This window comes from Netta rufina (assembly GCF_964035555.1).
Source record: "Netta rufina genome assembly, chromosome: 13".
Classification (NCBI taxonomy): domain Eukaryota; kingdom Metazoa; phylum Chordata; class Aves; order Anseriformes; family Anatidae; genus Netta; species Netta rufina.
This window is the reverse complement of record NC_140136.1, coordinates 10,146,648-10,163,770: the sequence shown is the minus strand read 5'-3', so window position 1 is coordinate 10,163,770 and position 17,123 is coordinate 10,146,648. Positions and strand designations below refer to the sequence as shown.

Sequence of the window (17,123 nt, the reverse complement as noted above, 5' to 3'; positions counted from 1 at the left end):
CCCCCACAGAATCCCTTTAACCAGCATGCTCCTGTTTGACTCCAGGCAAAACAAAAACAAAAACCCCTTTTTTCCTAGTCACTCACTAGAACAGACTATGTAACAAAAGGAACACCAAGACGAAGATCCCACTGTCAGATATTTTTACGATATTAATTCTTTGAAAGCAACATACAGCCTGTAATACTAAAGACACATTGGGAAACCTCCTAAACCTGCACGTAACACACCCTGAGTCCCAAAGATTTCGGTGGTCAAATAATGCATGCTTTCCAAAAGCAAGCAGTATGCCTGTTTCCCAAAACAAAACCCTGTTTTTACCATGGAAAGAAAACAGCAGTAAAGCATTTTTTAAATCAGAATCCTTCCTAGATGAGCAGAACCTCAGTTCATGCAGTAGGAAGCACAAAAGGATTGACAGGAACACTGACATACACAGCGATCCAACAAAAGCTTATTGCAAGTAATTAATGTTCTACATGAGGCATGTTACTAACTTCAAACAAACCAACCACTGTGCTTAAAGTTAAGCATGTGCACATGTCCTTGCAGGTTTGGAGCTCAGATGCTTAACTTCTTGTGAATGTAGCCAGACAGGACCCATTTGGCTCTCTCTCTTACAAAGAAAGGATGTGCAAGCCATGTAAACTTGAGGAGTTTTTAGCAAAGGTCACTTTCATCTTGAAGTTTAAATATTTGAGCCAGAGATATTTCAATTTTTCAATGTTATCACTGACTAATTTTAGAAAGCCAAATTCTAAAAGAAGAAGTGGATGGTAACAGACTAGTCAACAGGTAGAAGTGGTGTGCACACTAATTTGCAAATTAAATAAATGTTTGATCAAAATATTCCTACAGTACACATCAGGTTATAGGGTCTAACAACACATCACATTCATTAAACAGCAAATTCATCATAATAAATTTGCTTGTACCACAAACAGCTTACATTATGTCATTTCACAATGACATCGCTTACAAAACCTGTAGTAGGGACCTGACTGTAAAATTTGGGCACAAATGCACAGAAATACTATGCATACATGAAATATTCCCAAACTGATAAAGAAAACATTAAATCTTACCGTGCAATCTTGGAAGACTTGTATGTGGTAAAAGGAAACCATGAAAGGCCTGTCTTCCTTCCCTTTCATACATGCAGCTTTTTTTTTTTTTTTTTTTTTTTTTCATAGAGTTACTTAAGATGAAAGGATCATTTTTACTACACATGATAAGACAACAAGTTGTGAATGAAAGGTTTATCTATCAGATTCCCCCTACACCCCCCTTTAAAAAAAAAAATCAGGAAGACTCCTTATCAACAGAATCCTGTTGCACGTGACGCATAGTGTGCAATGGTGGCCACATCCACTTCAGGAGTTCCTTCAAGAGTTTACAAAGCTTGTACAGGTAACTACTTTTTCAAAGAGAAGCTTCTCTGATTATTCCAAACTGTTTTTACTATGTCTTCTATTATGAAACGTAAAAGAGACTCTCAGATAGACCACATTATCCCTGTGAGGAGATGATCTCTGAAATACTCCAGAAGGAACTGAAGCAGACTTTAGATATTCGTGTTTGGAAGCAGGGCTCAGACAATGGGTTCGTTCTACAATTTATATTGGGTGACATAACAAAAATTATGCTCAGTACTTCTGCATAACCTGTTTATCTCAGAAGCTAGTAACAGGATTCCCTGGAAGTTCAAGCCTGTTTGCCTAAAGGTTCAGAGGAAACTAAAATGTTAAATACTGATACCCTAAACTGTCGCTCTTTGTAGGACCAGTGTATGACTTGACTTCCTGTAAAGAATCAGACTGGAAAAGTCCACGAATGGGCATCCTAATAAACTTCTTTTGGCTTTTTCAGAACCTCAGCTGCAGTAAATGGAATTTTTTTTTTAGCTAAAAAGAAAAAAAAAAAAAAAAACACACAGAATTTATCTGGCATTAAATGGGATGGAAGGGAGAAGGAAATAAAACTGATGATTCACCTGACTCTTTTGAAGGAGGGTGAGTTAGAAAGGAAACTCTGTTACTGTAAGATACCAAATCTTACCATGCAGATATTGAAAATTTATAGCATGGAAGCTTTCTGCTCAGGTTATAAGAACTGGTTTCAGTGACATCTAAAAAGGCCGTTGCACCTTGGGCCTTACCTTCTCAAGTCAACAGAGAGACTCCAGTCAATTTTGACAAACCCTCAGCCAGGCCCTTTCAGACTGTCTTTCTCTTAGACTTAACAATTTTACTTAGCCAGAAGAAAGCAAAATTCTAGACTTGCAAGTGTCAGAAAAGCAGAGGCCACAAAATGTACTTTAGCATTTCTCTCCTTGGTATTCAGATACTGAATGGAGAAGACGATTGAAAATACAATAAACATAAATAACACAACTCCTAAACCAAACTAACATCCTAAAAAAGCAACAACACTCACGTACTCTGTCCCCACAAATACTCAAGGTAGCTGCCTTTTGCAGGAAGAAAAAGAATTCTCTTCCACAGGTAACAGCAACAGACCTCTATAGGCACTGACAAACAATGGATGAACTATTAACTACTCAAAAGTCATTTTGCCAAGGTCTCATTTCCCATAATAAGCTGCACACGCTGACAGTATTTCTAAAGTATCCATTAATATAAAGATTGTATTTAATATTACTACACTGATAAAATTATTTTCCTTTTTAACATGCAATGTTGTCCTCCCCCCTCCTTTTTTTAAGCCAAGGAGGAGGATTGTAATTAAAAGACAAAACCCTATGTAAGGCTGCAGTAAGAAACCTTTGAAAAGCCCAGAAAGAAATGCTCTAATGGTCTCCTTCTGTGTGTTAGATCAACATCACGCAGATGGGATCAACTACCCTTTCCATCTCCAAATAAAGTAAAAATCAAATTTGTCTTGGCCAATAAGGAATAATGATTAATATCACTGAACCTCTGTCAGAATATTTTGTGTTCCACAGATCAAAGGAATACTTACAGTATGCAAACCTGTTCTACTAGTAAAAAAGAATGTTTTTGCTGGCACAGAGCCACTTTCTATTTTCTTGCATCGCCGAGTGACTTTTTTTCCTCCTGTCAACTGAGATCCATGCAAAATTGTTCTACTGCCTCCTGACTCACTGTCTGTATTTCTGCCTGTTTGCAACAGGCACAGAAATGTAGTTCTATACATTGACTCCAAATTAGAATTATTCATCAACAATGTAAACTTGGCATAGCCCATCCTATTTAAGGTCTTTCTACTTTTTATTGCTGAATCTGAAATGTGTTAAATTAATGTTTACAATTATTTTTCACATTAATATTCCCAATAGACTAAAACACAATTTCAAATTACATCTGAAATACAGTAATTCATCATTGGGGCAACTTATATTTAAATTGAAAACTTACTTATTTAAGAATGAGAAAAATAGGTACAATTATTAGTTAGGAAAACATCTGTAAAGTCTTTCAAAAGACTTTGGTTTTCAAATACATATTAATACATTTATTATGAATGACTTTAATATTTATACATTTTGATTTTTGAAAATTATAAGCAGAACAAGCTACAATAGCTGAACTGACCTTAGGATTTTCAAAGATTCTTAAGGAGGTATGCATATAATTCCATAGTATGCATGTAATTTCATAACATAAGTGATAAGGACAGACTCCTTAATTTATTTCTGTCTACCTGAAAATTCAAACCCATATATTTAACTGATAGTTTTGGGATACCTAAAAGGGAAATCACAACTGTCTGCAGGAGTGACATCCTGCACCAAAACAGGACTTAGATAACCACTGCATTCTATCATGTCAGTGATGCATGGAGTAAAGAGTGCTTAAAAGGACAATGAGATAATAAATCATAAAAATTTCTCCTCTTATGCTTTTAGTCCACAGGCTTAAAAGCATGAGAAGGGAGCTTTAACTTCTTGGACCATAAACACTCACAACAGACCGTAACACCTTTTGCATCTGCTTTCATATAGCTCAAATTTAACCAGTGTAAAGAATCTTTAGATTCAATTGCTTTCTAAACATATCTTGACCACTTAAAAGGCAATTTTTCAAGAACCAACTATATAGCTATGAAGACCAAGCTGAGACTTGAGTTGTAGAACAAGTCATTCCAAAGACCTTTGAAAGTGGATGCCATAAAATTACCTTAGTTCCAAAAAGGTGAGGGAATAGCCCAAAGATTTGCTCAGAGCACAGCAATCCCAACGATTGGTGTTTTTCCCCCAAATAAAAGACTATAAAATGGTTCTCTTTCAGATCTGTCACAAGCAGCTATGCCTCAAAGTTATATTGGCTGATTTATGAACTTCTGTACCTACACAATATTGAGTAGACACTTCGGAGAGAACCCACTGTACAACCGTTCTGCAACAAAGACTTGTGTAGGACAGACCACATACCTCTTTTTGTTCAAAAGGGTAAGAAAGGAAGGAAACAATGTCGTGTTTTCCAAGAGACAGCTCTGTCCTACTTGTTTATCATGCACGAACCATTTCAAAAAGAAAAATACCTAATAAACAGAATTCTTTTGGACAAAAAAAGAAATTAGAAGTGGTTTTGAAGAATAATTGCGGGGGCTGCTGAAATGACTATGGATAACTCATGCATGAAGTGAGAATGCCAGTTGTAACGTGCAAACAAATTAATCACATTCAGTCCTGGATGACTAAAAAGAGACTGGAGTCAAAAGTATTTTTTCAAAGTTTGTGATAGTACCCGAGTGCCTTCCAAATAGACATGAATTCATCCTTCTTTTCAACTACTAGTAGCGTAAAGATCGGAGAGAGGGGAATATTAAGTAATATCTCTATCTGCATTTTGAAGTCTCGGTATGACAGAGATTTCCAAGTCTTAAACCAGAATCTTAAACACATTTTATACAAAACCTTAACATGAAAATGGCTTTAAAATGCTTAAATTATACCATTGTAAAGATGAATTTAATAAGAAAAAATGTGGTGCCTTGTGCCAGAAATAGATTTCATGATCAGTTTAGAAGCCACGTTGGCTACCGAATGAATCTGAAGTATATTTTCAACCACTAATGTCCTTTACAACTTAGCTTTTCTATACACAAAATATCACTGTTTTAACTGTAGTTGTTTGGGGATATTCCAGGTCTGCAAGAACATTCTCTTCCCTGTTATAATGGATCAAATATACACTGGTTGTGAAAAGAAACAAATTGCCAACTCTCCCTTGAGAGTCCAACAAATGGTCCTGCAAATTTTTGGAAGATGGAGTTCTGGGAAACTTTGCTGAATATTCTTAAGATGACTGCTCTGCTCTTCCACTCTGTGAGAGAGAGGGTTTTTTCTTTCCCTAAAATGACTGTCTTCAGTAAGCGGTGATTCACTGAACTAGCCCTGAAGCTGCCTTTGGAAGCTCAGTATTCAAAAACCATCTGTGCCAGCAAGTACCAGGAGAGGGCTTTCACTTGATATTTAAACAAATTATACCCTCAGATATTTCAAACATATACTTTATATTTATGTATTTTGGGATCCTAGCCATAGATCTTAATGAAAAGCCAAATTACGTTATTAGTATTATTTTTAAACAAATCAATAAATAAAAATACTTGCATTTAACCTCCACATTTTCATTCTATAGACAAATATGAGGGACTCTGAAATATGGAAATTTTGCATTAATGCCACCTTAGCACTACTCAAATATTTAACTTGTAAAGCTACAAGCCTTGTGATGGTTAATTCTGTTCTTAAAGCTTTAACTCTTACAATTACATCAAACTATCTATTTCAGAAATTAAAACAAATTTTAATGCTAATTATTAAAAGCCTTACAATTCAAGAAAAAAGCTTCCAAAATTAAGCTGAACAGATTCAAAATCCAAAAGGTAAATAAACATGTCTCAAAATGTATTGTTTTTACTCTGACAATGGAGGTGCTTAAAGGATACTAACTGAAGAACTTCAACAGTTGCTATCCTCCCTCTCCTGCATATGTCATCCCCTGCCCTACCTTTGCCTTCCACTGCTCCATACCATCACAAACACTAAAAGGACCCACACAGCAAACAAAAATTGGGCAGGACCACTCCTAAATGCCTAACATGTTTTAGGAATGTTAGACACTTAATCTGACAACCCTGCATTAAATTGCAAAAAGCAGTAACATCTAAAGATATTTTCCGATAATTTTGCCTGGTATCATTAAATAAAAGTATAAGATTCTGCAAATGCAATATTTTATACTCTGCAATACAGAGGAGCTGAAGTCTTCCAAAGGTATCTCATTTCTCCTTCTCTTTCACTCTTGATTTAAACTGCATTATAATAATAAGCAGGCTGAACTACTGATGGAACTGCTGCTTGCTACGGAGGAAGCTGATTCTAGCAGACTACCTAAAGTACAAGACTTTAGAAAGAAAGGTAGCAAAAAGTAAGCAAAGGAGGAGCAAGCGATCTCAAGTTAGCTGCCTCTGCCTTGTTATACTTTCCTTTTCCAGTGCTCACTGGGCTCTAGGCCAAACTACTTCTGCAAGCTAAGCAGAAACTATTCCATTTTTGTTGTTGTTAGGTTAGCTTTCTGCCAATTTATCAAATGGAAATGGTTTAGCACAGACCAAGAGCCAGAACCAATGAATGGGAACTGGTAGGAACGCACTACTAGGGACTGGGAGAGAGATCACAGTCAGATTAGCTCAGGCTACTGTGTAATCACAGTCTGAAACTAGTTACATATCTGGTGGCAGTGCTATTTGAGAACACTTCACCCTTCCTCATCCACTTTTCTATAAAATATTTTTTCCCATGTTTTGGAAAGCAATCTTTCATATGGCTTCATCAAAGAACGCATATAATGAAAAAATAACCTCACCCCAATACTGATAGTGTTCCATCTCCCCAAGTAAAGCTAGTCCAAAAAAAAAAAAAACAACAGCTGTACTAGCACAGAAGAGGTAACTCGTGGGCCTGGTCTGGATAATTTAAACTAATCCTGCCATTAGAAAAAATAAAAAAATACACATAAAAAATAGCTATGGCCTGAAAAAGATGGAAAATAGTCCAAATGAGCTCCAAAATTGTCCAAGTGTATGATAGAGAACAAGTTCCAAGAAAACTCTTTAACAAAGTGCTGGTAGAAAAATACTTGCAATTATGAGCACATTTTTTTCACATTTATAAAAGCTGTATAAAAATCATTTCTGTGTTTACAACAAAGAGTTCTTGATCTCAGAAACACCAAGCTTTTCCATCATCTTTTTCTCTTAAGCAAAATAATCATTACTACTCCCTAATTTGACCTCCTGCTCAGATCAAAAGGGTATTATTAAAAAGATCAAATTTCCAAAGAGAAATTGTAAGCTAGTATTTCTGTTGAACCAAGAAGCTGGATTGAAATCCAGTACTTCTCATTGAAAAAATGTCCAATGTGACTAAGCAAAATATTAAACAGGAGTTAGTTCAGTAAAGGAAAAAATGCAACGTCTGAAATATGGAGGGGTGGGGTGATTTGTAAATGGCATCTCTTTGGATCAGCACATGTGCAGTGTTCTAGCTGCAACAAAAACAGGTGCATATGTCAAAAGACATTAATGAGGAGACCAGCAACTTGATTGACATGAACTGGAGAGCTTTAGACAAAAAAAAAAAAAAAAAAAGGGAGAGGGGGAGGCCAAGAAACCTCTTGCCAAGTTGGACCTTGCTAACAGAGATTATAACCAGCAGGACTTCAGAAGCTTAGAAATTGCTTTGAGAAGGTAATCAGAGGGTCACAGACTACTATGGAAGTCAGACATCTCAAGGTGGAAATTGGGATAAAAGAACACGTAAGACACAACACAGTCTTACAATAGCTTTCTATGCCATGTGTAAAGCTTCAGAAGTCCAAAGAAGAGAAATCAGGCACAATTTTCCAGTACCTTTTGGACTGAAATTTTTTGAGGAGTTTTTGTTGTTCATTTCTGCATCACAGCCCTAATGAGTAGTTCAGATTAACAGAAAGGGAGCACGTGCATGCATGTGTGTCTATGTGTTCTAGCAGCCAACTTGCATGACACAGCTTCTACAATGCTTTAAATTCTAACCCCAGAAAAGACACGGAATAATCTAGATATAGTCTCCAAGTCTGTGAAATCAGCTTGCAGCCAGACACCAGTGTGAGTTGGCCAGCATGGTTAGAAACTAGGAGAAGAGGGAAGGGAGCAATTCAGTCTGAACTGGCAGAAGATCCACAGAATTCATGACTCCAGGAAATCCATGTATTAGAAGAAGCTTCAAGGATAATTTGCCAATTGAATAACAAACGAGTTCAATTAAATTTGGGCTAGGGGACCAACAGAAGGAAGCAAAAGAATCTCTGATGGCCTTTGGAATTTGCCACAGACCTTTATCTTGCCTTGAAGCTGTGCACCAGAAGAGTAAGTAGAGAGAAACAGAAGCTGTTCACCATAAAACCATTCGTTTATAAATATATATATATATATATATAAATGAATAAAATATTTCACCAAAGATGACCACAGTTTGGTTCATCATAGAATAAAAGCTTTAAAATGATTGTTTTTTAAAACCGGGGCAATAGACAATAAAAATTAAGTTCTGATACTTAGGAAAATATTTTTCCTGTCAAGTATAGACAAGTGGGAAATTCATATTTGTTAAATACTGAACAAATCCATGTATTATCAGTAGGCTTTTTTTTTTTTTTTTTTTTTTTTTAATAAATCTTTTGTGAAAGCTAATGCTATCTCTAACCAACTGAGCTTCTAATAAAAGTTTCTCTTGCCCTATTGTTGCAGGATTTCTTACAGGTGCATTACAAAGAGAACATAATTCTTTACTGAATGGAAAACCTGGTAGGAGATCAAAAGGAAGAGAATGTAACAGGACAACACAAAACACAAGAAGCTCTCTTAGTCTGAAATACAAACTTAACCAGAAAACAGGAATATCTCCTACATATCTGAAGTCATAGGTCAACTTCAGAACATAAACAAGATTCACTTCTATTCCTAGCTCAGCTAATTCCTTAGCACTAATTTTAGCACATGAAAAGAGGGAGAGAACTCTGATAAAAGCTATCCAAAATGGGAAACAAAAAGGCCTTTGGAAATGCCTGGCATTTAGACAGTCAAATGTCTGAGCCAAAACCGTTAGTCAGTTATTCAAAACAAAATGTTTGCATTTTCCTCAGAACAGACATCTAATAGGGAGAATTACTTTGGCTCCTATTGTGTAGGCATATTTAGGAGAAACAAAAGAAGCCCAACTATGTATGTACCATACAACGCAGTATTCTCTAAGAGTTATCCAATGTAACACAACCACATTATTACAGTTCTCCACCTTGGCTAACGTATATCCTGCTTTTGAGGACTTTGCATTGCATTGTGCAGTGTAACTATTTCTCCCTCTAAAATGACAGGGGAGACCTGCTAATAAATCTGATCCTATTTCTAGAGCACAGTATTCTTGTTAAAATTACATACAATTAAGCATGACTACAAACTTGTCTTTACAGTTGCAGGGCCATTCTGTAAAACGTTTTGACACATTTGCCACAAAACCACAGTTACTAGTATTAATATAAGATCTCAGTTCAAATTGTAAGCAAGACTACAGTTATGTTTCCCCAGATATTTTTCATGCCTTACTCTTTTTCCTATTTTCTGTTAGACTATAGAGAGAAGAAAACTAGTAAAAAGACACTGAGCATTTTTAGAGAGAGACCTACATACTTCAGGTTTAGCTTTTCTTCTAAAATATTCTTTATATACCTGTTGACAGATAACATTTGAAAATACAACTAAGAAAAGACGTCATTTTAACTGGCTAATAAGACAAAATGTGCTCATGGTTATTCTAATTCAGTAATTTATATCTCCTTTTCCAAGTTACACAGTTCACTGAAAATATCAGTATGCTGCATCTCTAGTTAGTCCTACTAACTTTTGAAAAACAGTTATTCCTACTGGCTTTTGAAATAACTAATTCTCTTATTCTGTGGATAAACACATACCTCTCCTCCTATGGTGAGCAGTCCAGGTGAATCAAGCTTCCGTTTCTTCCGGGGACCGATAGCCGCCAACGCAGTTAAATTGGCATCCCTCTGCCTCATTTGTGCAAGTTCTTGTTGCTGCATCTATTAGAGGGAGAAAAATATGTTTAGACTGTATTCTGTCATCATACCAGAGCTACTCCCACACTTGGAAGCCCAAGTTGAAAGTCACGACATGAGCAATCACCAACAGTGCTGTCATAGTCCTAGAAATACTACTTTAGTAGCTCAAACATGCAGCTTTGTAGTAGAGTAATAAAGTTACAGAAGTTCTCTTGACTTCTCACAGAATTTCTACTTCCATGTATCTCCATTCTTATCCTTGAAAACTGTCTTAGCCTGTAAGTACTATACACTAGCCATATGTCCCCAGTTTAAGACTGATAGGAAGAATGTAAATACCAATTCAAACCCTAAAAAAAAATACCTCACACGTCCTTTCATCTCAGATTTATGTTGAATGTTTTAACTAGACTTGATATTTACTTTCAGAAAAAAAAAAAAAAAAAGCTTACGTAAATGACCTCTATCAGAATATTAGCAGAAAGTAATACTGAAACAAAAACCCTTCACACTGAATTTATAACTGCTTTACGGGATTAGAATTTAGGTAACAACACATTGAATTTGTGTGACGCTAAGGAAACAACCTGCCAGTTGCATCATGTAACAGAGCAGCATGCTACAAAAAATAAGATAAAATACTCCAGCTACCACATGATGAAAAGGTAAAATTGCATACCCATTTTAATTGTGTAGTTTTTTTATAGAGTAAATGATAAGAGACATAGTTCCATGAGCAATATTACTTTAATAAAAATTCTGATAATTAATATTGCACAAAAATACTTGATTAGGTAAACAGTGTATGTTTTTCATCAGAAAAAAAAAAAAAAACCTTTCTAGTTCTTAGTAATAATTCTTACTATGTTCAACACTGGACTTGCAAAATCCTTCAGAAAATTCAGAGGAGGTGTTTGTTAGCTAATCCCATGGACATCCAACCTCAAGAGAAATGCATGGAACACTACCTCAAGAAATTCAATGCTGATAATAAAGACATTGCATGATACAGGCACAATTCTTCATTAAAATAAAACTTATCTGACAGGTGTAGATAGAAATATCTCAGCCATTACTTAAATGTGAGCTGCATATACAAGTGAGGCCTGAACTACCTAGCCAATGTCAAAAGGAAAGGTGGTTTAAGCAAAAAAGCACACTGTGTGGCATTTTTTCTCCATTTACTTCTGTGTAGAAAAAGCAGGTTTGCTTCATGGCTATTATTTAATGCAGTTTTCAGCTTTATTCATTTACCAGTAGATTATTTTCATGTTCTTCAGAAAAAGCAAATCCGGTACATTTTCACATTTTTATGCCACATATTTTTACAGCTTCAATTATTATTAGAACTGAAATGTGAAATTATATACAAATAAGCATCTCACTTATCTACAGGATAAAAGAATTCCCTAAATACAAAAAAGAAACATGGAAAAATATCTAAATAATAGTGCAAAGGTCTATACATACTTCTCTTTGCCAACTCATATTAGGTTTTTAGCTCAAATATCTTTGGCTCTCTTCCAGATTAAATGCCAGTTAGACAGACCTGCCCGCTTACCCTTTCAAGGTAGATAGCAACAGTGGTGAGCTCTAATCATTTACAAAGGTCATGATCGGAAGCTAGCCCGTAAGCAGTCATTTAAAATTCGATTGATCCCTATTTGTAGTCAGGGAAAGAAAATGGACATTTCAGCTGTATTGTAATTATGAGGCTTCAAGGCAACTGTAAATAGATGTGCAAATCCAGATACTGGCAAATACCTTAGAGAAGAAATTATTACTATAGTATAACATATATCCAGGAAAGGTTGAAGATAAAACTGCATATAAAAAAAGATCAATCATCTTTCTGCTAATTTGCCATGCTTGCCAGCCTATAAGGGTTATCACAATTATCAGAAGTCTGATGAATATTTAAGCTAGGGCCAACTGGCTTAGAGTGATCTCAGACGAAGTTGTAAAGTGGATGGCTTCACAGAATAAGAAATTTTGTAGCAGAGAAGTTTTAGTTTCCTGGGAGGTATGGGTCAGAAATATAGTCTGATGGAGAACTGGTACAATAAAAAGGTTATTATATGAGTATCTTATCCAAAGTCAACACATCCAAACCAACAGTAAGCTAATACTTTGCCTATTGTGCTACTTGTACTGCAATATACAGTGATTGTTTCAAGATGTGATGTATGCACGTAATGCCTCTGAAAGGCTCTTCTAAGAATGATTTTTATTTTTGCACATGCAAATTGTGAAGCAAAACATGCCATTAAAACATTAAAAGCAAAACATGCCATTTCTCTAAATTGCATAAAATGGGACATATTCTGCCCTCACTTAGAAAACTGCAAAGTTTCTGGTGCTGTTTTAGCAAAACATGAAATAGATTTTAAGAGTGTGCAAAAGGGCTTGCACTCATTTATTTCTCAGGTTCTTTGTCCTTTATTTTTTATTCAGTGAGAAGGGGTAAAGATAGTTTTGATATCAAATACTGATCTCTGACAAATGTGTTGGCCCAGCACTTGCCCAAACAAACACGCAAGATTTTCAACTAACTAATTTACCAGATGACAGGAAGCCTGGCTCAGCAGACAGAGCCGAAGGAGCTGGGCTGTTTTACTGACACCCGGTGTGAGTACTGGCAAGACCTTCCCTTCACTTCCCTGTGCCTCTCACCTCTCCTCACCCAGCAGTTAAGTCGATAAGCTCTCCAGACACGGATCTCCTGTACTATGTGCCTTACTTGTCACCTAGCCCTGTTGGGACTAACACGCACTACTTGAACACAAATAAGGAATATGCTGCCAGGTACAAAAACTCCAGATAAAAACACGATACAATTTCTGATATTGGCTTTACAATACACACTTTGATGTACCACGATAGAAAATATAAACCTTCTTATATAAACCTTAATTGCTCAAAACATATCAAATATGTCAAAAGCACATATGCATTATCACTAAGATCATAGTATCCTGAAGTTTTATTAAAATTATGGCTGAAATGATGGAATACTTGATTGATACTGTATTATAAAAATTTTCATAACTCTTAAAAATTAGTTGTTATTGCTGATTTTTTGAAAAGCTCATCTGAAGGCAGAGAATCATAAAATTACATTTGAAAATAATTGAAAGAATTATGATCCTGATTACCAAAAAATGCATTAATCTTGCAGCAATTAGTGTACTCCAGCTGGCTTAAGGGAACATCTTTACACACTCACTATTAACTATCAACTTGCTTACAATAAAACATCTTTGCAGTTTACAGACAGTTACGAGCATGACATTTGACACAATTTCTGGATTATACTTAAAGTCTTGAAGCACACTAACCACCACTGCTTCTTGATTCCCCCATCCCAACTTTCTCTTGCTTCCATCTCCAAGTCACACACATACAGCCATGTTTTCATACCCTACATCAGATTACCTCTACCAATCTCTTTCCTTCTCATCATCTGACTCTGCATCAAAAAATATCAGTTATTATAGTCTTTCTATTTGGAGAAATAACCAACAACAGTGTCTTGGCTTTAGTTCAAAAGAAGGGGACACTATACGTGTCACAGAGATGTTCATACAATGTGGCTGCTGGCACCTGACTCAACAGGAGTCTCTCAGTGAATTCAAGGAAAAATAGAGGCTGTTTTTAACAGTGAGAAAACCTGATACGGTTATCGAAGTTATCTTGCAAAACAAGTTTAGGAATAACCAAGGATTTTTGTGGGAGCTGGGAAGTTAACATAGAACTAAACATTCTGCTTTGTTGTCAACAGAGATGTACATTTAAGATGTGCCTTGTGTACCACATATGTCGAATGCACAGCCCTGACCAGTGGAAGCTCTTTTCCCCAGTATGTTCTGAAACTGGGCTCTCTGTATCAAGTGGGAATAACTTCACAACCAGTTCTGCCCAGTTCCAAAGTCATTACTGAATTTTCAGTACTGAATTAAGTGCAGCCATCTTCAGTGCTTTTGTGATTTTAAACTACTCCTAAAAGTACCTATGATACTAAAGTTACCTAAGCTTCTTACTTTACATGGCCAGTGATATTTTAAAAGTAAAAAAGCAGCATGTTATTACAATAGTTTCTCTCTTAACTAAGCCAGTAAATAATTTCCAGATATTTAAACAAATGAAGCACCTGTTAATAACTATACATCTTGATAAAAGAAATTTCCTGTTAATTAACATGATTTAGCAGAAATTAATCTAACTCACTACATCAATGAACAAGATGCAACTGCTTGATAGCTGCATTCACACACACAATTTTCATATTGGACTGCTGATGCAATATCACTCTTTAACTTCCCTTCATCCACAATTAATATGGATATATCGATAGCATATTAAAATTTCTGCCCTCTGGAAAGGAAGTAATGTTTCACTTGGAACTAATCAACAACAATTAACTTTTTTGAAAGTCAAAATATTTATCTAAAACACAGACAAATATTCCAATATATTATACAAGAAAGATGCTTACAAATGACATGTTGTTCTTTGCTCCTTATCTGCTCCAAAATTATTTTTAGCATACCACTTACTTACTAAGAAGTATTTCATTACTTAATTACTTGAACTTACAGAGATCCCTTTGACGAGAAGCACAGTATAAGAATTAAATACCAATAGTATTTCACACAATTAAATTTTCTTCCTTGCGTATGGCAGTATAACATTAAAACCACACAAAGAACATCATTTTACTACTTTAATAAAGTGAAGCTAACAGAGGTTCTAAAAACTTTGGTTTGTTTTCCTTAGCCCATTATTTGTTATGATACATTTAGGTATTTCAGAAAAGAAACGCCACAAGCCATATGCTACAAGGAAGACAACCATATGTCTATCTCAAGTATCAACATTCAAGCTTAAAAATCTAGATTTAATAACTTCAAACGCACAACAAGAGCACATTTAGCATGCTTTGTAAATCATTTTGGAATAGAAGCCAAGCATTTTAAGCTGTTTCTGCACTACAAGTCATTGTGAGAACAGTCACTGAGATATTAGTAAGTAAATATATGGTGTTGGTATAAGCTCAGCAATTTTTTTCTTCTCGAATTCTTCCTTCTACCAGCAGTTGTAGCAGTCCATGCAACCAGAATAAACCACCTGTTTCAAAGATTAGTAGGGATTCATTTTCAAGATTTCTTAAAGATCTAAATCCTCCATTCATTGCTGTAATTAGTATTATAATAATCCACTTTTCTACAAGATCAACTAAAACAGTAAGAAATTCAAGGAAGGTAAGACTAGAGAAACAAATAATGTGAATTTGTTCAAGGAAACAATTTGGTCTGGAAAGACAATCATGAAGGAAATTCATACTTGGTATGAGCATCTATAGAGGTCAAACAACCTCTCCAGCCCAGAAAATTACATGGCCTAGCTGTGGCTGTGATCTGTACCAGAATCAGAGGAGTCATTTACTTCAGTGAACATAGAAGTGAGTATTCCAAGAGAAATAAATCCATTCACAACAGCTATGCAACCATTCCAGTGAATCTCACTTGCTCACTTGAATCCACAGGATAAGGAATGTCAAACCTCAAATGAGACACCAGGCTACATCAGAAAGACAGGAGCTGTTCAAACCCAGTACCAAAAGGCATCTGGAAATGAAGGCAAAACGTGCTCCAAATGGAGGGCAAAAAGTGAGCAAACTGAAATTACCCTTGCCTTAAAGCAGAGGTGTAGATGGATATGGGCCTGAGCTGTGGTCCGTAAGGACTGCAGTAGGAGAGATTTCCTTCAGTGTGATCAGAAACAGGATGACCGGACCACTAATGACTCAAATCTACACACAAATACCTTCAAAACCAAAAGGAAGAATAGAATGGCATCACATGAGAGACAAAAAGGTCAAGGAGGTGTTTCTCTAATTTCAGGTAGAAATCAGGGGTGTTTTTTGGCCTGGAAGGAAAATAACCCGGTGACAGAGAGAGACAGATGATTGTGGAGATAAAGAGGAAGGAAGAGCTTGAGGAGGTAGTCAAGTATGTTTAAATACCGTCAATATAGGATTTGATAAGGGAATAGAAGCAGAGTTGTAAAAGTAAGTTTCTACAGTCACAGAGCCAACTCATCTCACAAAGAACTACACTATGGCTACTTACAATCCCCAGCATAGTTCAGAAATACAGCCTGAGAAGAAGAAAAGAGGACAGAGAAGGGGCTAATAGCCCAACAGAAACTATAAATATTGACAGACTGTAAACCGCAATCAAGAATGAAGACAGCCAGGACTGAACACTGAGCAGGAAATTGGCAACAGAGAGCACTAAATGGCAGAAATGTTTGATGAAAGCAGGATCATATAAACAATGATTTAAGCATTGATTTCTAGCCAATAGGCATCAATGGAGATCCTTCCTAATTCCGTTTGCGATGGATGGTTTAATTCTTGATAACAGGGTCATATGCTGGGAAAAGCCTGTCTTAATTGATGATTCTGCAGCATGTATCTATCAGTCTCAGACAGTGATTGCACCCCCTGGAAAAACATCTTTTTTGCTGAGGAGAGCCTGAAATGTGGAACCATTATACATGTCCTAAGACATCCATGACAGAGGGTGCAATTAAAAAAATGAAACTCATTAAAAATGCTGGCAGTAACCTCAACAAGTCCAGGACAATGATCAAGAAGGATCAGTAACCCAGTTAACCTCAGAGAGAGAGTCTTGAAAAACAGCTAATGCCTGCAGAATGCCCACGCTAGGTTCCCTCCTCTCCTCTGCATTACCCAAGTCTCTAAAGGTCAACAGAACTCCTACAGCAACAACACCTGGCTGGTGAGAAACTGGCCCAAAGTAGCTAAAGTTACAACGTGGCTCTGCAGTAAGGCAACACAGAGAAGGTTTACACGTGTAATAGCAAAGCATACACTGAACACGTCCTGTGAGACTTTCAAACACTCACAGCTTTGCTAAACCATACCTAACTTTCTTCAACGTAAAGCTAGATGCTACTTCTCCACAAGTGTACTCTCGTCAGACAGTAAAACCT

General features: G+C 36.2%; 1 protein-coding gene across 1 annotated transcript in view; it reads right to left on the bottom strand.

Annotated features, from left to right (window-relative positions):
* The window catches only part of LOC311214055 (transcription initiation factor TFIID subunit 4-like), a gene marked incomplete at its 5' end in the record, with an annotated part of 143,478 nt that overhangs the window by 35,284 nt on the left and 91,071 nt on the right, over positions 1 to 17,123 (bottom strand). Inside the window, one exon of the mRNA XM_084294451.1 lies at positions 10,002 to 10,124. Within this exon, the coding sequence (XP_084150577.1) occupies positions 10,002 to 10,124 (123 nt within the window). The remainder of the gene's footprint in view (positions 1 to 10,001; positions 10,125 to 17,123) is intronic.